Here is a 26,003-nt window from a genome sequence, read left to right as displayed (position 1 = left end):
ATATGACTTTGTCTTTGACCAGTCATAATGGACAACTGTTGCACACAAGTTGCATTGTATAACATTCAGGTTCGACTTCTGAGGGTTAACATTTAAGTCTATGGCCCTCAAGTTGCATGAAAATCGGACCAAAGTAGTGCATGAACTAGTTTGAAGTTGCTGCAACTTTAAGTTGCGCATATATGAATGGGTATCATTGAAAAGCATGGGGAATGACTTTTCATGCAACTTTGATGTCCACAGTTGCATGACAAGTTGCAGAAATGTGAATGGAGCCTTAACCATAACTCAAGCACCAATCAACAGATAAACATATGTCCCAAAATGACACATAAAACTTAAACAAAACAAAAGCTCTGATGCCGCGTACACGCGATCATTTTTCAGCATGAAAAAAAACGTTGTTTTTCAGCATGTCGAAAAAACAAAGTTTTCCCAACTTCATCATTAAAACGATGTTGCCTACACACCATTGTTTTTAAAAAAATGCTCTAGCAAAGCGCGGTGACGTACAACACGTACGACGTCACTATAAAGGGGAAGTTCCATGCGGATGACGCCACCCTTTGGGCTGCTTTAGCTGATTCCGTGTTAGTAAAAGACGATTTGCGCTTTTCTGTCTGTAACAGCGTGATGAATGTGCTTACTCCATTATGAACGGTAGTTTTACCAGAACGATCGCTCCCGTCTCATAACTTGCTTCTGAGCATGCACAGGTTTTTTACGTCGTTTTAGCCCACACACGATCATTTTTTACAACCCGAAAAACGACAATGCAGCATGTTCGAATTTTTGTCGTTTTTCAGAACCTGAAAAATGATGTAAAGCCCACACACCATCATTTTAAATGACATTTTTGAAAAACAACGTTTTTTTCATGCCGAAAAATGATCGTGTGTACGCGGCATTACATTTTTTTCATTTTAGCATTTTTATTTTAGAAACAAAAAACAGTATTGAATAAAACTCACATTTCATTAGTACACAATGGACACTAATTTAAAATACATTCAAAACAATTCCTTATATAGCAGCACCGGCTAAAACAATACCAATCTTCCACAAAACTCCAGGTATGGGATCAGGTACCATCAACTGACAGCATAATGAGGTAGATACTGGGGTAGATTCACGTACGGGTGCGCAATGTTACGGCGGCGCAGCGTATCGTATTTACGCTACGCCGCCGTAACTTACAGGAGCAAGTGCTGTATTCACAAAGCACTTGCTCCGTAAGTCGCGGCGGTGTAGCGTAAAAGGGGCCGGCGTAACTGCGCGTAATTCAAATGTGGAAGGGGGGCGTGTTCTATTTAAATTTATGATGACCTGACGTGATTGACGTTTTGTACGGACGGCACATGCGCCGTCCGTGTACATATCCCAGTGTGCATTGCTTCCAAGTATGGCGCAACATTGTATTGGTTTCGACGTGAACGTAAATTACGTCCAGCCCTATTCGCAAACGACTTACGCAAACGATGTAAAAAAATCAAATTTCGAAGCGGGAAAGACGTCCATACTTAACATTGGCTGCGCCTCCTAATAGCAGGAACAACGTTACGCCGAAAAAGCATTAACGCAAACGACGTAAAAAATTAACGCCGGGCGCACGTACGTTTGGAATTCGGCGTATCTAGGAAATTAGCATATTCTACGCCGACAACAACGGAAGCGCCCCTAGCGGCCAGCGTCAGAATGTACCCTAAGATACGACGACGTAAGAGACTTATGCCAGTCGTATCTTAGGCTAAAGTCGGCGTATCTAGCTTTCTGAATACAGAAAGTAGATACGCCGGCGCAGCTTAGCAATTACGCAGTGTATCTATGGATACGCCGGCGTAATTGTTCTCTGAATCTACCCCACTGACTTCACACATTGTACATCTGAAGTTGGAATGAAGGGTTAATGCCTCCCGCGTACACACGATTGGACATTCCGACAACAAAACCGTCGACTTTTTTTCGACGGATGTTGGCTCAAACTTGTGTTGCATCCACACGGTCACACAAGTGTTGTCGGAAATTCCAAATGACAAGAACGCGGTCACGTACAACACTACGACGAGTCGAGAAAAATGAAGTTCAATGATTCCAAGCATGCGTTGAATTGATTTCGAGCATGCATAGGATTTTTGTGTGTCGGAATTGGCTATAGACGATCGGAATTTCCAACAAGAACTTTTGTTGTCGGAAAAATTGAGAACCAGCTCTCAAACATTTGTTGTCAGAAATTCTGACAGCAAATGTCCGATGGAGCCTACACACGGTCAGATTTTCCGACAACAAGCTCACATCGAACATTTGTTGTCGGAAATTACGACCGTGGTACGTGGCATTAGTCTTTTATTTTATTTTAGAATCTAACTTTTAGCTTGTATTGATTAGAGCAGTGGTCACAACCCTGTCCTCAGGGCCCACTAACACCTCAGGTTATTAAAAGTCAGCTTCTCAGTCACAAATCCCCCCCCCCTGCACTGAAGGGCCTCTCTGACATATGTGCAACAGGTCACGCTAGAACCTCAAGCACATAGTGGGCCACCCCAAGCAACCGGTACATCCTTAATACTCTGTAGTTCATAGATTTGATTGTTTGCATGACCATGGCAGGAATGGCCTTATGAAGAAAAATAAATAAAACTATTTAAAAAATAATCCTACAAAATGTAGGATTCCCCCAACAACACCACCACTGCTGCCACTGATGCTGTCCACCACCATTACTGCCACTGATACCCCCACCACCATTACTGTCACTGATACCCCCCCACCACCATTACTGCCACTGATAGTCTCCACCACCACTACTAACACTGATAGCCCCCACCACCACTACCACGACTGATACCCCCCCACCACCAATACCCCCCACCACCATTACTGCCACTGATACCCCCCACCACCACTACTGATACCCCTCCACTGCCACTTATACCCCACCACCATCACCACTAGTGCGACTGATACACCCCCCACACCACCACTAGTGCCACTGATAATCCCCCACACTGCCACTAGTACCACTGATAAAACCCCCCACACCACCACCGATACCCCCCACACCACCACTGCTGCCACTGATCCACACCACCACCACCGCTGCTGCCACTAATCCACCCCCCCACACCACACCACTATGACCACTACTGTCACTGATCCCATCCAGAAACCACCATCCCTGCCACTGATCCCACCCCCCCACCACTGCCACTCATTTCATTCAATCCCCCCCTTCCACTACCACTCATCCCATCCCATCTTCCCCAACCACCACCCTCACCATTGATCCCATCCTCCCACCACCGCTGCCACTCATTTCATCCAATGCCCCCCAACCACCACCCTTGCCACTCATCCCAGGGGCATAACTACAGGGGTCACAATTGCAATGTCACACATGTTGCCCCTGTACACCTGGATGGGGGGCATATAGAGGAACAAATCCCCACTATTTTTCTCCTGCAGCCGCTAAAAGCCTGCTTTTCCTCCTATCCCTCTCATAGGCATTCAGTGGCTGCAGGAGGAAAATGGAGGGGATTTGCTCCTCCATATGCTGCCCCCACCGCCCCTCCTATGCAGGTCCTGCTACCCCCGTGATCAGTGGGATGGGCTCTGGCCAGAGGCCAGGGGGGGGGGGCCTTCATGGTTTCTTGCACCGGGGCCCTGAAGGTTCTAGTTACGCCTCTGTCACCAACACACCATGGATCTTCAAGTAATGCCCAGAAGTAATCACCTCACAGCAGAACAATGAACAGCAGAATAATGACTGCTATGCTTGCATGAGGAGGAAGAAATAAAAGTAAATAAAATGAAGTCGGCTGCTTTGTGCCTTTGAGGAGGAGGAGGTTGAAAAGTATACATATGCTCAGCACAATAAAAAGCAGTAGCTGCTCTGCACCCTGGAGGAGGAAGTTTAGCAATCATCAACAAAAATGGCTGCTATGCGCCACTGAGGCCAGGAATATATTACTAGATTATATGGGAGGGGTTGGAGCGTGAAGAGCTTTGAAAAAGTGTGGGCTTCACTGACACAAACTTTGCATTCAGTGTACAGGCCACACAAAGCCATTGGGCTTTCAGCAGGGCCTACCAGGAGAGTGTTGTCTTCAGTGGATAGATGCATCCGGGATCCACCACCCTGGTGCTTTACTAAGTATAAAGGGAATCAATATAGTCTAACTACACCCGGCAACAACATACATAGCAGGAATCCATTATGCAGCTGTACCTCATGTTGATGTCAATGATTCTGGTAAAACTTTTGTTAAATGACCCTATCTTCTTTGTGCATCCTACATGTGCAAAGTGGATCTCAGTACCTCATCTGCCATTCCAACTGGTATTGAATTATCAACATATTTAGGTTATACTGTAAATGTTTCTTGAAACTTAACAATCGTTAATGGTAACAAGATTTTAACTAGGAAAGTAAATCTGAACTTATGTTTTGTCCTTTTTTTTATGCATGTTGACCAACCTAACAGGATGTACTGGTATCTTTACACTGCGTATAGACTTGTGCAACCTGTAAGCAAATGTTATTAAAAACAATGTAGAAAAAATTTCAATACACAAAAGGGTTAAATAGGAAATAAATAAAAACTTGCAGTGGTGTATTTTATCTCCAAGAAGAAAATCACTGTCTTTAGAATGTAATGTTATGGTTGAAGGCATGGTGGCATTGTCTATCACTGTTGTTGATGGCAGGAATGTAGTAGATGATGTAGCAAAAAATGCAGTTGTTGCAGGTGATGTTGTCAAGTGCGTTGTTGATATCACTGTTGATGATAGTTCTGTTGTAGTTAATTTGCTAGTGATTACAGCTGTTGATGTGCATGTAGTTGATGCTTCTGTAGAGGACATCTCTGTTGTACCTCCCACAGTTGTAAATAATGTGGTGAAAGCTGTGCTGGGCTCTGAAGTATACATTGTAGTTAAAGGGTTCTCTGTAGATTGTATTGTGGTATGTAAAGTAGTTCTCAAAGCTGTTGTAGATTCTCCAAATGTTGTCATGCCAGCTGTTGTAGTTTCTGAAAGTGTTGTTTTTAGGGCTAGAGTTGTCTGTTGTACGGTCGTTGGCTCTTCAGTAGTAGTCTGAGCGAGAGTTGTTTCCTGTGGTGTTGTAATTTGTATAGTGGTAGACTCTTCAGTAGTAGTCTGAGCGAGAGTTGTTTCCTGTGGTGTTGTAATTTGTATAGTGGTAGACTCTTCAGTAGTAGTCTGAGCGAGAGTTGTTTCCTGTGGTGTTGTAATTTGTATAGTGGTAGACTCTTCAGTAGTAGTCTGAGCTAGAGTTGTTTCCTGTGGTGTTGTAATTTGTATAGTGGTAGACTCTTCAGTAGTAGTCTGAGCGAGAGTTGTTTCCTGTGGTGTTGTAATTTGTATAGTGGTAGACTCTTCAGTAGTAGTCTGAAGAAGAGTTGTTGCTTCTGGTGTTGTGATTTGTATAGTAGTAGGCTCTTTAGTAGTAGTCTGAGCAAGAGTTGTTTTTTGCGGTGTTGTGATTTGTATAGTTGTAGGCTCTGTAGATGTCATGTCTGTGGTTGCCATTGTTGTTGTACTTTGTACTGTTGTAACTTCTTTGGTTGTGGTTTGCGGTAGTGTTGTTACAGATGGTGTTGTAGGCTTCATTGTTGTTATGGTGGTAGTTGTAATTTCTTGAGTTGTAGTTGGAAGAAGTGTGAAAGGAGCTGTAGTTTTCAGTGTTGTAGGGGTGTGAGTTGTTACAATGGGTTGTGTAGTAACCTGGGGAGTTGTTGTCAGTTGCTTGGTAGTTGGGTGAGTTGTGACAATGGCTCCTACTGTGGAAATTTGAACTGTGGTAATTTGTGTTGTTGTTGTTATTACAGTTGTTGGGCATATTAATTCATCTGGCTTCAAAATTGTTATTTTGATTCCATTATGATAAGCAGGTGACACACAAAGTATGTTATCAGCATCTTTGACTTTTGCTTGATAATTCATTATCCAGTCATGAAAACTTTGCATATTACAATCACAAGCCCAAGGATTACCACCTAAGTACACACCAGTCAGTTTGGGAATTGAGTCAATAGAAGGCACTGGAAAGTTGGTGAATTGATTTTCATTAAGTCTCAGTGTCCTTAACGTTGGAAGGAAAGAGAACACATCATCTTGTAAGCTACTAAGTAAATTCTTTTGTAAATTAAGCTCCGTTAACTTGTCTAGACCTTTAAACATTTCCTTTGTTAAAGCATTTATTTGATTGGAAGAAAAAATTAATTTTCTTAGCAATTTAAAGTTACTAAATGCTTCATGTGGAATAATTGTCAAGTTGTTTTTGCTCAAATCAAGTTCGGTTATGGGCATGCTATCAGTTATTTGACGTGGAAGCTTCTGGAGTTTATTTGAGTTTATTTTGAGTTGTTTAATCTTATTAAGACCAAAAAATGTATTATCTGGAAGTTCTTCTATTAGGTTGCCATCCAAGTAAAGTTTTTCAAGATTTTTTGATTTGGCCAAAAAGTTTTGGGGCCATTGCTCTATCTTGTTCCTTGAGACACTGAATTCAATGAGTTCGTGGTTACTGTCCACCAAACCTAGTGGAAGTTCAGTGAGATAATTTTCATAGAGCCGAAGGACTTTTAGTTTAGTCAGTTTGGAAAATATGTCTTCAGGTAAAGTCGTCAAATTATTTTTTGCTAGATGTAACATTGTAAGGTTAACAAGATTGTTGAACGGATCTTGAGGCAATGACGGCAGTTCATTAACATTTAAATATAGTTCTTCTAAATTGTCCAAGCTGTCAAATATACCTTGTTCAATCATACTGATCTTATTATTTTTCAATATCAGCTTTTTCAGACTCCCAAGGTTTTTAAATACTCCACTCAATAGCTGCTTCAAATCAGCATTTCCAGATATCTCTAGTTCAGTGAGATTGGACAAACTGTCAAATGCACCATCCTCAATTGACGCAATTTTGTTGTTAATGAATGCTATTTTTTGCAGTTGACTCATGTATTTGAAAGCATCTTTTCTTATTGTTGATATTTCTGTTTGCACAAAGAAGAGCTCTGTGGTTTTTGGTTTTATGGATTTAGGAATCTCAGCAATGGGGCTCGCAAAGACTTCTTGGTAATCTTTTGGGCAGTCATACTCTTTTTCACATAATTTGACAGGGCCGGGTACAGCAGCCTCAAATAAAATCAAAAGAACGAGTAAGGACTCCATTCTGTTTCTGTTAATACAAAAAATAAATAAGTATTTATTAGGCTTATGGATACCTGTTCACCAAAAAGATAAACTTAACCTATTGGGTAATAAGATAAAGTAGGTAAATATTTCTATTATGCACTTGTAATTTCTAGCAACATTTGTTTTATACACCATTAGTGGGCAATTATCAAACCATTTTCCATTACATTAAAATGGATTTAGATGGCTCCCTGAATGTATCACAAAGGCTCACCCAGTTGTATATCCTGTTGCGTACCTACTATACCCCACACAGGCTTAATAAGATGAATCCGCAACTCGACCCTACCTGTACACGTTGCAAGAGAGACCATGGAGATTTGATTCATATGCTATGGAGATGTCCCAAACTCCACACTTATTGGCAGGAGTTGTGAGTACCGTTAACTCAGCATTTGGCGTGACTCTTCCACAGGACCCGAGGGCATGTCTCTTGGGGGCTCTGGAGGAGTACGAATGGTAAGAGGCGGACAGGGAAGCGATACACAGGGTGCTGTTCCAGGCGAGGAAGCTCATCATGGTTCATTGGAGAGCTGAGGCTCCCCCGACCCATGCTGAATGGATTGCCAATATCAGGACAACGTTGAGGATGGAGAAACTGGTCTATCAACACAGGGGTACCGCCCACAAGTTTGAGAAGTTATGGGCAAAGTGGCTGGATGTACCGGGTCTAGCCCTGCTGGACTTGGTGATGGATAGGTTGCTGGGTATTAATGTTGGGTGAGACATGGAATGTGATTGGACGCCACGAGAGCGCTGTCCGGAGTGATGGTGGGGGGGGGGGATTTACCTCCAGAATGGGGTTGCTATGTCTGTACATGTTATTTTCTCTCTGTTTTTTATTTCTATTTTGTTTATGTCCCCGATATGTCGAGGGGATTTTGTATGCCTTGTACCTCTGCAAGCTAAATAAAACTTTTGTTGAATTTAAAAAAAAAATAGATTTAGATGAGTCACCAGTCCCTGGTTTGAAAAGTATCTAAGGTCAAGATATAAAATTGTATATTAATTCCCACATTGTATTTTAAAGTGTAACTAAAGGTAAACCCTTTGTTTTTTAATTTTTGGATAGAGTGGAGATTAGAACACCTGTCAGTTTATAGTGCCGCCTGTGCTCCCTTTAGGGAGATTCACCCTCTCTATTTGTCCTGTTTACTGTTATCTTCGAAAGTGAAGTAAATAAAATTTAAAATTGAATTGACAACAGAACAGTAATAGAGGGGGAATTCTTCCAATGGGGACACTAGTTCTAGTGACCCTGGTGACACCCCGAGATTCCCTCACTTTAGAGGAATTTCCTCTCACTTTGGCTGTGGGACAGGAAGTGAAGGGAAAATTCCCCAATGGGACACAGATGACAAAAAAACAAACAAACAAGGGTTATACCCTCCCATACGCTATCCAAAATGAAAAAAAATAAAGTTTTGCCTTTAATTATACTTTAATTAATTCTAGCTACTTCTAAACTGAAGTGAATCTTTTTACACATTTACTTGAATTCTGTGACACATATTCGCTATGCCCTGTGCGTAGGCACTGCTGTGTCACAGAATTCACAAAGCCTGCCTTCTGAATTACAGAGATGGTGAGATGAGGAGTTTCAGGAGTTCGAATCAGTATAGGAATCCCTGCTTTCACTGTATTTCATAGCGTAGCCGGACACCGAAAAGTCAAGATTTGCATATAATTTCAATTGCCGTGTTTCAAGATCTACTAATCATTTTATGTAGTAAAAGGTGACAAGGAATGGCGCCCAGGGCCGGATTCAAGACAAGGCCAACAAGGCCAGGCCTTGGGGCGGCAGTGGGTGCAGGGGCGGCACTGCAACTGAGAGGAGAGGACACTTTTATTTCGGGAGTCCCCCCCTGTCATGTCACAGATGGTGAGAGGAGAGAAAACAGAGGGGGTGAGATGGTTCTCAATGTCATTTTCGGCAGCAGCACCCCCCAATGATCAATGTAATTTTTGTCAGCAACATTCCCCCCGGTTCTCAATGTTTTTTTTTTGCAGCAGCACACCCCCGCCTCTCAATGTCATATTCGGCAGCAGTACCCCCCCTGCTTCTCAGTGTCCTGCCGAAAAAGTCCCCCGGCGGATAATGTCCACCCTGTACTGCTCAGGCGGGGGTTTCATTGAAGGACCCGGCCTTGGGGCAGCAAAAGGGAGTAAATCCGGGCCTGATGGCGCCAATACTATATATGAATAATTGGTGAGTGAAGCTGTCCCTTTAAAAGTGGATAACTACTCCAAAAATAATGAAAAAATTATTTAAGTAAAGTGTGGCGCTACCTTATAAAACTAATAGACAAATCATTAGATGTGATCAAGTACTAAAAAATAAATAAAGGATCCAATGGATCTAGTGGTGTGTATCCCCAATCCAATAAATCACATAACAGTGAAAGCAATCTAATTAAATATATGCACAAACCGAAGAAAATCCAATCACCGTAATATAGAGGGTGATACTGTAGCAATAAAAATAAATAAATAGTCCTCAAATTGATAAAAGTGATGATCCACCTCAAACCGTGCGTGAAAAGATCACACTCACCAACACTTAAACACTGGAAATTACTGGAGGGATGAAGGGTTCCCTGTTACCAACTGTGAGAGGGATGATGGTTCCTTGTTCTTTGATAACTTTTAAGCAATCATACTAAAAAAAAAACATAGGAGACATAATATAGGGAGAATCATAGCATAATATGCTTAATACCAGGGATAAATGCAGGTAGATGAAACAATGCCCACTCACATTGGAAAGTGCTATGTTCTAGCACCAACATTAACAGCTTAAGATACCTCTGCCCGCCGTCCTGATGGCCACGATGTGCATTTCAAAGACGGGGGATATGGAACCAACAAGCCCGGAAATGATGTCAGAAAAGAATGGACACACGAAGAAAAGATCCTATTGGGGGGTATTGGACTTTCAAGGTGCTATTCACTATTCAAACTATGTCACAGTTTTAGTTCAAAAAGTTTTTTTTATTATTGCATAGAAAAAGAGAGAAAGAGTATACAATAATACATTTCCTCCATACAATTGTTCCACACTTTACGTTCTACATGTTTTGCCTTACGGCTTCCTCAGGAACATATTGGATATTCTTTTCTAATGGGTAAATGTAAATAGAATTACAAATTCATATCAAATACTAGTCTACGAAATTGAGTAAAAGTTTTTTTATGTAAGCATAATTCTTATTTCTTTTTACAGTATAGCAAAGATTTTTAATATACAAGTAATATACAGAGACATGCATTGATACATAACATGTCACAATTATTCATCGACTGTCACGTAATTAATAATGTGAAAAGGGTATACAGGCATACCCCACTTTTAAGTACCCAATGGGATTTATTTACTAAAGCTGGAAAGCGCAAAATCTGGCTCACTTCTGCATAGAAACCAATGAGCTTTCAAGTTTTTTACCAGGCTTAACTGAACAAGCTGGGGTTAGAAGCTCATTGGTTAATATGCAGAAATGAGCTCGATGTTGCGCTTTCCAGCTTTAATAAATAAACCACATTGTGTACTTAAAAGTGGGGTATGCCTGTACAACTTTATAAACAATACTCCTCACTTTTGATAATCCGGCTGGATTTGATGTGAGCTCCACGGGTATATATCTGTGCTTAACAAGCTGCTCTGACACCATCATATACATAATAGGCTCTGAATATCCCTCAAGTGGACTGTGGACTCAAAGCCATTTATTTGAAGGTCTCTGCAATCATCCAGGTTCAGCCTTACATGTATGTATAAATTCAAAAGAAACTTCCTTAAATGTCTTATTTTTAAGTATTTTATATGAATTTGTAATTCTATTTACATTTACCCATTAGAAAAAAATATCCATACATGTTCCTGGGGAAGCCGTAAGGTGAAACATGTAGAACATAAAGTGTGGAACAATTGTATGGAGGAAATGTATTATGCCGCGTACACACGATCATTTTTCGGCATGAAGAAAGCGTTGTTTTTCAAAAACGTCATTTAACCACTTAAGGACTAACGACTATATACGTCGGCAGAATGGCACCGCTGGGCACAATCACGTAGCTGTACGTGACTGTATAAAGCCCAGCGGTGGGTCACGGGCGCGCACCCGCCCGCGGCGTGCTCCTGCGACCCGGTCCGAAGCTCCGTGACCTCGGCCGCGGACTCGCGGACCTGATCGCCGCTAGAGTCCCGCGATCGGTCCCCGGAGCTGAAGAACGGGGAGAGCCGTGTGTAAACACGCCTTCCCCGTTCTTCACTGTGGCGCTGTCATCGATTGTTTGTTCCCTAATATAGGGACACACAATCAATGACGTCAGACCTACAGCCACACCCCCCTACAGTTGTAAACACACATGAGGTCACACTTAACCCCTTCAGCGCCCCCTTGTGGTTAAATCCCAAACTGCAAATGTCATTTTCATAGTAAACAATGCATTTTAAATGCATTTTTTGCTGTGAAAATGACAATGGTCCCAAAAATGTGTAAAAATTGTCCGAAGTGTCTGCCATAATGTCGCAGTCACGAAAAAAATCGCTGATCGCCACCATTAGTAGTAAAAAAAAAATATTTATAAAAATGCCATAAAACTATCCCCTATTTTGTAAACGCTATAAATTTTGCGCAAACCAATCGATAAACGCTTATTGCGATTTTTTTTTACCAAAAATAGGTAGAAGAATACGTATCGGCCTAAACTGAGGGGGATATTTATTATAGCAAGAAGTAAAAAATATTGCATTTTTTTCAAAGTTGTCGCTCTATTTTTGTTTATAGCGCAAAAAATAAAAACCGCAGAGGTGATCAAATACCACCAAAAGAAAGCTCTATTTGTGGGAAAAAAAGACGCCAATTTTGTTTGGGAGCCACGTCGCACGACCACGCAATTGTCAGTTAAAGCGACGCAGTGCCGAATTGCAAAAAGGGGCCTGGTCTTTTACCTGCATTTTGGTCCGGGTCTTAAATGATCGTGTGTGGGCTACACATAATTTTTCAGGTTCTGAAAAACGACAAAATTTTTTTTTCGAACATGCTGCATTTTTAAACGTCGTTTTAAACAATGTAGTTTTTCGGGTTGTAAAAAATGATCGTATGTGGGCTAAAAAGACGTAAAATACCCGCGCATGCTCAGAAGCAAGTTATGATACGGGAGCGCTCGTTCTGGTAAAACTACCGTTCATAATGAAGTAAGCACATTCATCACGCTGTAACAGACAAAAAAGCGCAAATCGTCTTTTACTAACACGGAATCAGCTAAAGCAGCCCAAAGGCGAATGGAACTTCCCCTTTATAGTGCCGTCGTACGTGTTGTACGTCACCGCGCTTTTCTAGATAATTTTTTTAAAACGATGGTGTGTAGGCAATGTCGTTTTAGTGATGAAGTTGGGAAAACTTTGTTTTTTGGACATGCTGAAAAACAACGTTTTTTTTCATGCTGAAAAATGATCGTGTGTACGCGGCATAACTGTATACTCTTTCTCTCTTTTTCTATGCAATAATAAATATAAATAACTTTTTTAACTAAAACTGTTGTGAAACAGTTTGAATAGTGAATAGCACCTTGAAAGTCCCATACCCCCCAATAGGGTATTTTCTTTGATTTTTCTTGTAAAGGGATGATGGTGCTAAACAATTAAATATGGATATTGAATATTCTAAATCATCTACTTAAAGGATGGACACAAATCCTCTATGCATTTTGTGTTGTACATGTCATCAGAAAGCTTCCTGAATCCTGATATCCCTGTTTTTTAAATGCACGTTGTGGCTGTCAGGACGGTGTGCAGAGGGACCTTAACCTCCCTGGCGGTATGATTCTGTCTGAAAAAACATGCTGAAAGCGGTACAATTATTTGCAAGGAAATTTGGCGTTTTATACTGTAGGCCTGTAATTTTTAGGAATAACTCACTTAAATCTGACCAAACAAGAATCTAATAGGCATCCCGGGTATGACATTTTTTTAAAAACAAAATTTTAAATTATAATATAATAAATAATTATAAATAAGTAATAATATAATTAAAATAACAATTATTCAATAATGTAATCAAATCAAAATCACTGAAATTTGCTCAGTTGCAGAATTGTCGCTGTCATTATTTTTTTTTTTTTATGACAAATTTCCTCACAAATCGCTATCACACAATTCTGCAAGTGATTATAATTTATTATCGCTGTTTTCTAGCTGATCTAAAACCATTTTTGACATAAAAAGACACTTTTGGTTGCTATGGACAATCTACAGTTTTCAGGCAGAAAGAAAGGTTTTTATTATATAAAATGACATGCAGGACACTGGGCAGACCACTAGGGACAAGGGGGGTGTGTTTTTTTTACATACAGTACTGTAATCTATAAGATTACAGTATACTGTATGTAAAGTGTTTGTTTACTTTTTTGAATTTGGCGCCGATCTCCGCTCCCATGCGTCGTAACGTCGCAGGGAACGAAGATCGGCGGCACAGGAGGACGCTGTGTGAATCAAGCGAGGTCTCGCTCGCTCACACAGCGTGGTGACATCGCTGGATCCAGGACAAGGTAAGCCAGCGCACGCTGCAGGCTCTGCAGGTCTACCCCGAGCGTGACTCGGGGTTACCGATCGTAACATGAAAAACCCACCCCGAGTCACGCTCGGGAATACCGCCAGGGAGGTTAAGCTGTTAATGTTGATGCTATCACAAAGTACTTTCCAATGAGGGTGGGCATTGTTTTATCTACGTGCATTTATGATTGATTGAATGAGTGACTTGTAGAGCGCTACACATGCGAACTGAATCGCTTCTAGGCGCTTTTTGCAGCCAGTGTCTTGCTGGCTGGTGCGGTCATTTACCCCGTAGGATCTCGACACGCTTGGGACAGTCGTACACACATATATACATATATACTGGGCCAATTTGGATCCATTGGATCCTTTATTATTTTTTTTTTCAGTACTTCTAATTATTTGCTATTAGTTTTATGATGTAGCACCACACTTTACTTTACAAATTGTTTCACTACTAATTAATCGTTTTCACTGAAGGAAATTTCTGCTTATGCATTTTGTCTACCACATGCTCAGTTTGAAATGCCCAAGCTTCAAACACATTCCACACACCAGGGTTAACTCTCCACTAAAGCCTGGTGTGTGGAATGCGTTTCAGGTGACATAGGTAGGTTCAATAAAAACCAGCCTGTGTGTATGGCAGCTGGGAAGACCAGCCGCCAATCAGTGCTCTTAGCCAATGAGCACTGACCAGAGTGTTCCGTCCCCCTGTCAGAATACAATAGAACAGCAGGGGAGATCACTGTACTAATGTCAGATTGTTAGTACATCGACTCCGACTGGAGCTGTCAGTTTTTATTTCTCTCAACCATCTGGGTTGAACGGAAAAAAAAACGAGTGGTGTGTACTAGGCTTAAGCTTAAAGTGATTTTCTCATATAGACTAGTTGTATCGCCCAGAAAATGACCTAGGTGATTGTGAAGGTTTCAGTGGGTGTTCAATGGCACAGCCTTCAGTTCTCAAGAACTAGCTTTATTTCCCCTGATTTTTCAGAATTGCTTTCCTCTACCCTGGTCTGCAGAATATTGATGGTAATGTTTCTATCAGGAAAGCCAATGCAGGAAAGTGAGAAACCGGAGGAACAGGGAGCTGGGAAGAAGGTAAGTTAAGCTATCTCTTCCCCTATGTTGCACATGCAAATGGGAGTATGTAGGTCTGAGAGAAAGGTGAATTATTGAGCTGCTAATCATAAGCAGTGCAATTAACTTTACCATCTAAACAAAAGTTAATTTAGACCAGGGGTCTCCAAACCTGCGGCCTGAGGGCCAGATGTGGCCCTTGCTAGCCTTTATCCGGCCCTCAGGGCTTTATTCCTCCCACTGATATGAGGCACTATTCTTCCCACTGACTCCAACAAGGGGCACTTTTTCTTCCAGTTATACCAATGATGTGATACAATTACTCCTACTAATAGGGGCACTACTCCTTATCCTACTGATCGCAAACTATGAGGCCATATTTATTCTCACCAATGCTGTGCCCGGGGCATTTTCTACCCCGGTAGCCACAATCCGGCCCTCCTAAAGGCTAAAGAACAATAAAATGGCCCTTTGTTTGAAAAGTTTGGAGACCCCTGATTTAGACAGTATAAGAATCATACAGCACTATTGCATACCTCCCAACATTTTGAGATGGGAATGAGGGACACCTACCAGCAAATGTATGTAAGCATAGGACATGCCCCCCGCCACACCCCCTTAAAGGAGAATTAACCAAATAAAAAAAGGTTAATTAAATCCTTTTTTACAACTACTATTCCTTTATTTTGGCATTTGACATTTACAAATGCAGCAATTTAGAAATCAGATGAAAGGTTTAGCACTGGGAAACACTTTTTGAAGGATAACAAGTGTATTTTATATACAACTATTTAGATCAGACCAAAATGAGGGACAAATGAGGGGGAAAGAGGGACAAAGGGACATTGCTCCAAATCAGGGACAGTCCCTCAAAATCAGGGACAATTGGGGGGCTATGCTATTGGCTGGTATTGTTTTTTTTTTTTTTTTCTTCTTCTTCTTCTTCTTCTTCTTCTTCTTCTTCCAGAAATGATAAAGGTTTCTTGAAAGATGACTTAACGTATCTTGTAATCATTAAGCTGAACCTGTACTCATTTTAAACGTATAAAGCAACTGTGCAAACACATAGGTCCTTGTAAAAAGATAGTGGATGTCTCCTGCTGCCTGTGCCACTAAATTTCACACTAATTCAGAGAAATTGTCCCAAGATGTCCTTGCACCCATGGAGGTTTATCTGGTAAAAGCACATAGGTTGTTCACTTTACAAGAACATTTTCAATTAGCTTACCACATTTACTAAGCTAAGGGAAAATTTTCTTGTAAAGTAAAACGTCTATTTGCCTTTAGTAAATCAACCCAGTGTGTACATAATTATGTGTTAGTACACTAATACAGCCAATCCTTGTTGGGTATCAGATGTAGCGTCACCCTTTTAAACTGCTGATAATAATCTGATATTAATGCCCATAAGAGGGCCTTACCTTCCTTGTAGCGACCGCAGGTCCGAGTTTTTTCTGGTACTAACACACATTTTCTTGACCAGGATTCTTAGTCCTCTGCAGTTCTTGCAGGCATTCTGCTTACACAGACTCTGCAGTCCTATCTCTCATTGTAATAACCTAAACATATGCACCTCAAAGATAACATCCTGCCTGAATATCTTCTCTTGCATATTTATGATTGCTGATTATGAAACATGGCATTCTTTTTCTGCTTCAGGCTGTATGCACTTTATCTGCATCCAGTTAACCTGGTTGGAGGGCATATGTTGGAGAATTCCTCAAATGAACCACATACAGTCTGTACAGTCTGCTGCATTTAAACCCTTAGCGTATTGTAGCTTAACACATTGAGAACAACAAAAAAAAAATGTTCCCCAGTAAATTATTTGTTAAAATTCTTACCCAAGCACTTGCAGCTAACAATCAATGATGCTGACTACTCCTTTCTCAATGCTGCTTGCCTAAACTTCCAGTCTCTATAGGAAAGAACTAACAGGGGACAGTGCAGTCGCCAGTCATTCTGTTAGCGTGGAGAAAGAATGGGGCAGGGACAGGGAAGCCTTGCCATCCTAGGCCATGGAGCTGTGTGTTTCTTTTGGTGTAAACCGTGTATGGGGATACAGCTCTTGTACCTGTACAAATGGGCCAACCTGAATGGGGAAACCTAGAACAGCGGTCATGGCACCAGTTTAACCACTAGAGTACCGGGCCATCGTCAAATGACGGCTCCACGGTTACTCTGAAAATTCAACAGGACGTCATTTGGCGTCCTGTATTCTTGCGGCCACTGGGGGGCGCGCGAGCGCGCCGGCGGCCGCGCGCGCGCGCCCGGCGCGTCCCCGAGATGCCGATGCGCGTGCCTGGCGGTCGCGATGTCCGCCAGGCACTCGGAATCGGCGGCTACAGGGACAAGACGTGGAGCTCTGTGTGTAAACACAGAGCTCCACGTCCTGTCAGGGGAGAGAGGAGACCGATCTGTGTCCCTTGTACATAGGGACACAGCATCGGTCACCTCCCCCAGTCACCCCCCTTTCCCCACAGTTAGAACACAATTTAGGGATACATATTAACCCCTCCCTCACCCCCTAGTGTTAACCCCTTGAATGCCAGTCACATTTATACAGTAATTAGTGCATATTTATCGCATTAATCGCTGTATAAATGTGAATGGCGCCAAAAACGTGTCAAAAGTGTCCGATGTGTTCGCCGCAATGACACGGTGACAGTAAAAAAATCGCAAATCGCCGCCAATACTAGTAAAAAAATTAATAAAATAAAAATGCCATAAATCTATCAGCTATTTTGTAAACGCTATAACTTTTGCGCAAACCAATCAATATATGATCATTGCGATTTTTTTTTACCAAAAATATGTAGAAGAATACATATCGGCCTAAACTGAGGAAAAAAAACGTTTTTTTTTTTTTAAATTGTGATATTTATTAAATAAAAAAGTAAAAAATAGTGTTTTTTTTTTAAATTGTCACTCTTCTTTTGTTTATAGCGCAAAAAATAAAAACCACAGAGGTGATCAAATACCACCAAAAGAAAGCTCTATTTGTGGGAACAAAATGATAAAAAAATTGTTTGGGTACAGTGTAGCACGACCGCGCAATTGTCATTCAAAGTGCGACAGTGCTGAAAGCTGAAAATTGGCTTGGGCAGGAAGGGGCGTAAGTGCCCAGTATGGAAGTGGTTAAATAGAACATGAACAATGATTAAAATATAAAGAAACAACATACTCAGTAAGTGATTAAAAGAGAAGTAGGGCTCTTTTGGCCCTACTTCTCCTGTGGGTCACAGGAGTTCACTTAGTTCTGCACTCCTGTGACCCGTATTCAGTTGGCAGTGGGCTAAAACCTGCTGTCGGCTGGCGTCACAGGGTCAGTTTAGACTCGGCAGGGATCCCGACAATAATGTCAGGATCTGCCCAAATGCTTGTCGCTAAAAGCCTGAGCCAGCCAGTCCCCCACAACCTGGTGCACCAGTGAGTGCTGGAGGGGCAGACTGAGAGAAAAGAAAAAACAAAAGAGGGAGGGCGCACCGACCTAGTGCATTATCATAAGAGATTTTTATTTTAGTAAAAACAAGTGATTTATACTCACAAACGAGAGTTTGAATACAGCTTTGTCAATTAATCAGACCATTCTTCTTGGTCCCTGACAGCAAGACTTGATGATACCGAGGATTCAATGGTACCCTTTAGTGGCGGAACGGCTAACGTTTCTGGGGCGCACCCCTTTCCTCAGAGCCTGAGAGGTCTGTTATGGCTCTCTCTAGAAAGCCCTCCAGTATATATATGTGTGTGTGGGTGTGTGTATAGACAGGCACCTGCACAGAGTTAGCAAATCCCGCCCCCAAATTAGTCCCTTAAAGGGAAGCAAAGATCTGCCTCCTCAATGGGATCAGTGATCTAGGCTCACCACTGTCACTAATACTCCCTCTAGTGGGCAAAAATAGAAAACTGATGAAACAACGGATATGGGGAGAAAAAAAAAAAAAAAATATATATATATATATATATATATATATATATAAATAGATGGCTGCGGAATTAGGTTGTATTGTTAGTGTAGCACCAGTCTTATGGGGTGGACTGGGCTGAGAGGCAAATTAGTCTAGCATACCCATAAAGCGGCTGCATTGCTTCCTCTATGCAAGCGGCCGGCCGGCATTCCTCAACTGTGGATGAGTGGGGGCGCTGCTTCTAATTTTGACTTTTATTAATTTATTTTTTACACATCCCTGTCCCATTGCAGAGATTTCTCTTGACTTCCTGCCCCATAGCCAAACAGGAAGTGAGAGTAAATCTATGCAAATAAAGGGAGTCCATTGCCCCCAGGCCCTCAGAACTCTAGTGTCCCCACTCGTAATTAGAAAGGGGCGTGGCCTTGACAGGAAGGGGTGGGTCATATTTAAATTAGAGGGTGCACGAGTTTAGTCAGGCCTAGGGCAGCACAAAACCTAAATACACTACTGACTGTAGCTCTGCTTGTTTGTGGCGGTGGTGATGATAATGGACAGATCTGGAAGAGTCTATATGTTTTTAAACAGTCCAATTTGTAATACAAGTGCTCTTCTGCCTACCCTCCTGCATTATTTCCTAGACAAAAATGACCATGATTAGTGGTGATGTCCTTGAAACACACAACAGACTGTACTTAAGGCTGCATTCACACTATAACGCGGCGTATTTTGCCGCGACAAATTGTGGCGTATTGTACCGCGATTTGCCGCGACAAAACGGGTCGTTTTAACCTTTTTTTTTTTTTTTTTTTTACAACACATTGTTGTCTATGCCGAACGCCGAAAGCCGCCTGAAAAAAAGGGTCCGGGACTTGTTTTCAGGCGGCAGGCGTACGGCGTTTCGGTGTTCAGCGTGAGATGTGAACCATCTCATAGACAACAATGTAAAATCGCCCCTCCAGCGGCACGAGCGTCGGGCGTCGGGCGTAAATACGCCAAGGTGTGAATGCAGCCTAAAACTGAAAGTTTTATATCATCAAAATAAATGCAGTCTGGATAAGCCAAGACATTCTGTTGCCAGTTCTTGAAAACACAGAATAAATACACCATTGTCATTATTGTCACCTGTTGCCACTACCCAGCACCATCAGCAACTGCTGGTATAAACAAAGACTCCATTGACCATAGCTACTGCTTTCACCAGAAAAATCATCATTATGTATTGCTGTTCTGTTACCTAGCCACTACCCTCTTGTCATCCTGCCACAATACCCAATTATCAAAGGCATTATTCCCCTTATAGTCATCTTCCTCTTTCTTTCTACATTGTAGTACATTTACAAGCACATACAAAATATAGAATATTTGGCAAAATTGAAGGAGATCACGGCTGGTATCCCAACCCCCAGCAAGAAAGACCTAAAGACAAGTCATTATAATAAATGTTGCTCTTTATCATTTTATCGGATTACTGGTGGAACAAATATTCAAAGGAAATGTATAATGGTTTTGTATATTATTTCCACCAAAATAAATGAAAAGAAAAAAATTAGTCAGGCAAATGGAAACTTTTGCTTATTAATAATCTGCATTCTGTTTTTGGCCAACAGGTGGCACCTTTCACATTGTACAAGCTCTCTGTTTGCTTCTTTGTATTAAAAAAACATAACCTCAGTAGCTCTAGCTAAAATGTATACACTGCGTATGACTTATCAGTAGTCACTCTGTAATGATCAGCCCATGGCTGAACATCCACTGCCATCTGCTAGACAGTACCTTCATTTTGGCATAGTCACACTGCTAGCTGCATAACTTGTTTGGATTAAAAGACTTTAGTCCTGGTTCACACTGATGTGGAAAACGCACGTTTTCCCATATCGAAATGCATAGCAATTGCACGGCGTCCATGCGATCTGCTGCGGGTGTCAATGTTAGATTAACGACACCCTGAAACAGATCGCAAAATGCAGTGTGATTGCCAGAATCACATCGCATGGATGTGATTCAGGTGCGAAAAAAAGGGTCCTGCACCATTTTGGTGCCGATGCAATGCGATTTGAGCAATACATACCACACAGGCATCGCATGTAATGTGCACAGGAATACAGTGCAATTCCAGTGTGAATCACATGCGATGTCCTGCGGTTTGCTCTGCCCACACGGTCATGTCATTAAATCACAGAGGTCTGTGAATGAATGAACTACAAGTACCGATATCCTTTGCGGCTGTCGGCTTACAGAGCTCAATGAACTACCATTGATTCTTCCTGGCAGTGTGAAACTGCTTGGCCATACAATGTATAGGCAGACAGCTTACCAGGGCTCAAGTCCTGCTTTTTTCACAGCAGGAACGCAGTTCCCTTTGCAGGACTAGAGCAGCCGAGCCGCCCTAGCCAATCCTTCACTAAGCGGCGATGCCCAGCTCGAGTCACTGTCAGGGGCAGGCGAACCTTAGTAATCCTTTATGTTACTGGCCGTTTCCTGTATATGGATTCATCGGGTATGCGTGCGGGTATTCCGTCACTTCCTCGATGCCGCAATGTCTCCTGGAAGCTTTTGTCATTGTTCCCAGGAGACATTGCGAAGGTCTGCCACGAGTTATCGCGGGATTTAGAAAGAACTTGCTTTTAGTAATTAAAACATGCGGTTTTAGTAATTATGCATATGAGCGTATCATTTTTATTTTTTTTTTGGTGGGGGAGTGGATCTTGGGTGGGAGTTCCCACACTTTTTCCCCCAGGACTTGACCCCTGCAGCTTACACTAATACTATGCAGGAGACCTGCATGGCATCAGTGATCTGCTGCTTGGTGCAACGCTTTCCAGGCTCCTAACTTTATCCTTCCACTGGCGTTTTTACAGCCACTTGTGTTAGCCTTTTTTACAGCTTAAAAACGCCTGTCCATGTTTATTTTGTAAAAAAAAGAAAACATTTTTTTTTTTTTTTCTTGTGAGCTGGAGCTCAAAAACGCTGCGGTAGTGTTTTTGAGCATTTAACGTCTGGCGTTTTTACAGCTCTACTCTGGAGCTTCAGAACGCCCTGGTCCTGCATTTTTTTTTACAGCTCAAAAACGCCTATGCCATTTGAAGCTCTAAAACGCCTATGTGGGCATGATGCCATAGAATAACATTGACAGGCGTTTTTAAGCTGTAAAAAACGCTCAGAAAAGTGGCTGTAAAAACGTCAGTGGAAATGAAGCCTAAAAGTGAGGTTGGTGCAATTAGCCTTTATATGATCAAAGGTGTTTGATTTGCTGATTACTCTGCAAGTGTTAGGCCTGGAACACACGGGCTGAATGTCGGGAGACATTTGCTGGTTCAAAATAAAATGTCTGACATTCGGCCCAAGTGTATGTCGGTCTGTCTGGTAGAAGTCCACTGTTTGACTGGCTTCTGTCAGATGAGCACGCTGGAAAACCAGCAGCCGATCAACTCCCGATCAGCGCTCTGCGACCGAAGCTGGGAGGCTGGTTTGCACGAAAAAAACCTGTTAGTGTGTACCAGGCTTTAAACTCTGGTGTGTCAGCAGCGTAACATCCAGGCCATTAGCAGCTCTGGTGAAAATTCAATGTAGCACTGCCCTCGTGAGGTTAAATCAGTACCCCCCTGGTTGCCCTGACCCTGTAAATCCTCTGCCACCTTTGACGCCCTAAGTTCTTACATTTTCCCACTTTAGTAACAATAGTAAGGAAATAGGTACGCCAGAATTGATTAAATCAATTACCGTAACTTGTTTACTTGGTGAAATGAAAATGATTGGAATGTCAACTCAAATTTACAATTCAAAATGTTTATTCTTATAGGAATGTTATCAATAACTAAATGGCAATCACATATCAGGTTTGAAAATTCAACAGTGAGGACTATAATCTCTGTACATAACAAGGCACATACAATGCCCATGTGAACAGGTTACAGGAGAAAAAAAACGTGAAAATATCTGCGCTAACTTAAATATAAAGGAGAAAGCTGCTAGTACAATATGTGGATCAGACAAGCAAAAAATAAAGTTCAAAAGTGCAGCGCTATAAAATTATTAATGAAATAAAACAGTGACCAAATGAGTATAAAACAAAGTGTTCAAAGTGTTGAAAACGAAGAACCTCCACTGAGAATTCAGGGCCAGATCCACAGCCAGCGGGCTTAACTTAAATCTTCCTATTTAAGTTACACCGCCGCAAAATTTCTACCTAAGTGCCCGATCCACAAAGCACTTACCTAGAAATTTTCGGCTGTGTAACTTAAATCTGTCCGGCGCAAGGCGTGCCCAATCTAATGGGGCGAGTCCCATTTAAATTAGGCGCGCTCCCACGCCGGACGTACTGCGCATGCTCCCGACGCGATTTTCCCAACGTGCATTGCGCGAAATTACGTTGCGCCGAGTTTTGTGAATCGTGCCGGGTAAAAAAATTTGCGTCGGGAAAAAAAAAAGATGCAGCGGGAAAAAAAAAAAATTTTAAAAAAAATTTGACATCGCCTCGGGAAAGAAGGGTATACTTTTACAAGGTGTACTAACTTTACACTTTGTAAAAACAGCCCTAATTTTGCGTTTACAAACTAACAACTTACGGAGACTTCACGAAGGGAAACCGCTTTGTGGATCTCCGTAAGTGCTAATTTGCATACCCGAAGCGGCATTTCGACGAGAAATGCCCCCAGCGGCGGCCAAGGTACTGCATCCTAAGATCTTAGGAATATCTATGCGTAACTGATTCTGTGGACCAGTCGCATAGATAGAAACAGGGATACACAGGCGGAACAGCAGATCCGCCTGCGTATCTCTTTTGAGGATCTGGCCCTCAGTGTGCAGATATAGAAACACACCACACCCTGTGCAGTCAAACTGCTTACCAGGATATCATTATAGGCGGCATGTAGAGTTAGATAATGCCGGGATCAACGGCAGTCGCACTTCCACTCGGAAAGTAATAATCCACAGACCACATCAAGGATAAGAAAGCATCCACAACTCAAAAGGATCCAGAGATATATATTGCGTTCATCAGCAAAAAGGAAAACCAAGAAAATGCAGAGAGGAAACACAATAGTGAAGCCCGTATGTGCAATTTATTGTAATGTACTTACAAACATAATGGGTAAACAGGCATCAAAAAACATAATGGTTCCATGGAGTATAGCGTACATGTGTCAGGTCAGCCTTACATGTTTCACCCGACAGGATATCTTCAGAGGTTACAGGAGAGCAGAGGAATGGCTCTTTTTGGTGTCAGACCCCTCTCTTCTCCTCCTCCACACACACCGTAGATGCAGAAAAGTAAATACAATGTTATAACATTTGGCATTAATAAACTGTATGGAAATTCAACCTGCTCTTTCAGAGAGTTCTAGGTGAATTGTAGCTCTGTGAGCTCAGCAAAAACAAATCCCTGAAGTAGGGAAGGAGGTGAAAAGTAGTCCTGTGTTACTGTGCAGCAGTCCGGTTGATCTTCAGCTAGCCCTTGATAATAATTGCATGGAAGGAATTTTTGAATGGCAAAGCAAAGTAACCTGAATCAATTGATTGTGCCCGGCACCCACTGTGACTGTACACCCCAGGAGCCTGTCACCAAGTCCTGGACAATGATTCACGACCGGGACCTGCTGATCGGCTGTGTACAATCACAGCTCAGAGCTCTGTACAGATGGCAAAAAACACAGAGCTCTGTACAGAGGGATCGATCTATCAGTGTCAGGGATGAAAAACTGAGAGATCTAGTAGAAAAAGCAGCACACATTACACATAGTTAGCACACAGTTAACCCCCTTATTTGGGTACAGCGTTGCATGACCGCACAATCATCAGTTAAAGTAGCGCAGTGCTAAATAGCAAAAATGGCCTAGTCTTGAAGGGGGTAAAGTCTTCCTGAGCTAAAGTGGTTAAAGCTGAACTTGAAGCAGATTTAAAAACATTATTAAAATAAGTTGTGTATTACTTTAAATTTAAATGTACCTAAATCTGTATACAAATCAGCCCTTACGCACCAGCAAAACCACTATTCTGGAAGGAAAGGAACAGCACAATAAGTTAGTCTGGCTCTGTTACAGTTACACCGGCTGGAGAGCAAAAAACAGACAGGAGTAAAGAACAGAGTAAGCAAATTGATGACTTATAGGTGTTGCTGCTCCTTCATTGTCCAATTAGAAGACTACAGGCCGGGAGGTGCTAACCTCAACATACAATGTGGTGCCACCCTTCTGTGTGGCAGAGTTGTATGAATCCCAAAAATGGTTGGACAAAAACACAAATCCTTTGGCAGACTAAGGGCCGGATTCAGATACTTTGGAGTAACTTTAGGTGGGGTGTAACGTATCTCAGATACGTTACGCCGCCTTAAATTAGGGCGCAAGTTCCGTATTCAGAAACCACTTGCGCCCTTAGTTACAGCGGCGTAACGTTTGTGTGTCGGCGTAAGCCCGCCTAATTCAAATGTGGATGATGTGGGCGTGTTTTATGTATATTAACTGTGACCCGCGTATTTGACGTTTTTTACAAACGGCGCATGCGCGGTTCGTGAAAAAATCCCAGTGCGCATGCTCGAAATTACGCCGCAAATCGTCAATGCTTTAGACGTGAACGTAACTTACGTACAGCCCTATTCGCGAACGACTTACCCAAACGACGTAAAATTTTATAAACTCGACGCGGGAACGACGTCCATACTTAACATTAGCTACGCCTCATATAGCAGGGGTAACTTTACGCCGGAAAAGGCCTAACGTAAACGACGTAAAAAAATGCGCCGGGTCGGACGTACGTTTCTGAATCGGCGTAACTATACGGAAGCGCCACCTAGCGGCCAGCGTAAATATGCAGCCTAAGATACGACTTACGCCGGTCGGATCTTAGGGAAATCTATGCGTAACTGATTGCGTAACGACCCCGCACACTCAAAGATACGACGGCGTATCCGGAGATACGCCGTCGTATCTCCTTTCTGAATCTGACCCTAAATAGCTAGTTTACACTGAATCTCCCAACTCTATATCAGCTGCATATTTCTGTTGCACTCCACAAATGTCTCAATTACAGATTCCCTCCTTGCCACACACACTCATAGGTTGGAATGGCAGCATCTAATTAAGGCAATGTTGTTTTCAAAGTATTCACTAAGGGCCAAATCCACAAAAGGGATACGACAGCGTAACTGCTGTTACGCCGTCGTATCCCTGTTCCTAACTATGGAACTGATCCACAGAATCAGTTTTCCATAGTTAGGCAGAAGATCCGGCATGTGTAATTGAATTA

General features: G+C 42.1%; 1 protein-coding gene across 1 annotated transcript; it reads right to left on the bottom strand.

Moving 5' to 3' along the window:
* Nucleotides 1-3,277: 3,277 nt before the first annotated feature.
* Nucleotides 3,278-16,341, bottom strand: LOC120936823 (leucine-rich repeat-containing protein 15-like). Its single transcript, XM_040349515.1, has 3 exons — nt 16,272-16,341; nt 9,770-9,874; nt 3,278-7,198 (listed from the first exon to the last, which is right to left on the bottom strand). Exon 3 carries the CDS (start codon nt 7,189-7,191, stop codon nt 4,438-4,440), a length of 2,754 nt encoding a protein of 917 aa, XP_040205449.1. The 5' UTR covers nt 7,192-7,198; nt 9,770-9,874; nt 16,272-16,341; the 3' UTR covers nt 3,278-4,437.
* Nucleotides 16,342-26,003: the final 9,662 nt, after the last annotated feature.

This window comes from Rana temporaria, chromosome 4 (genome assembly GCF_905171775.1).
Source record: "Rana temporaria chromosome 4, aRanTem1.1, whole genome shotgun sequence".
NCBI classification, from domain to species: Eukaryota; Metazoa; Chordata; class Amphibia; order Anura; family Ranidae; genus Rana; species Rana temporaria.
The sequence above is the reverse complement of the archived record's forward strand: the minus strand, read 5'-3'. Positions and strand labels throughout refer to the sequence as shown.

Excerpts from the sequence above, each read along its gene's own strand:
- LOC120936823 (XM_040349515.1), bottom strand. The coding sequence starts at position 7,191 with ATGGAGTCCTTACTCGTTCTTTTGATTTTATTTGAGGCTGCTGTACCC.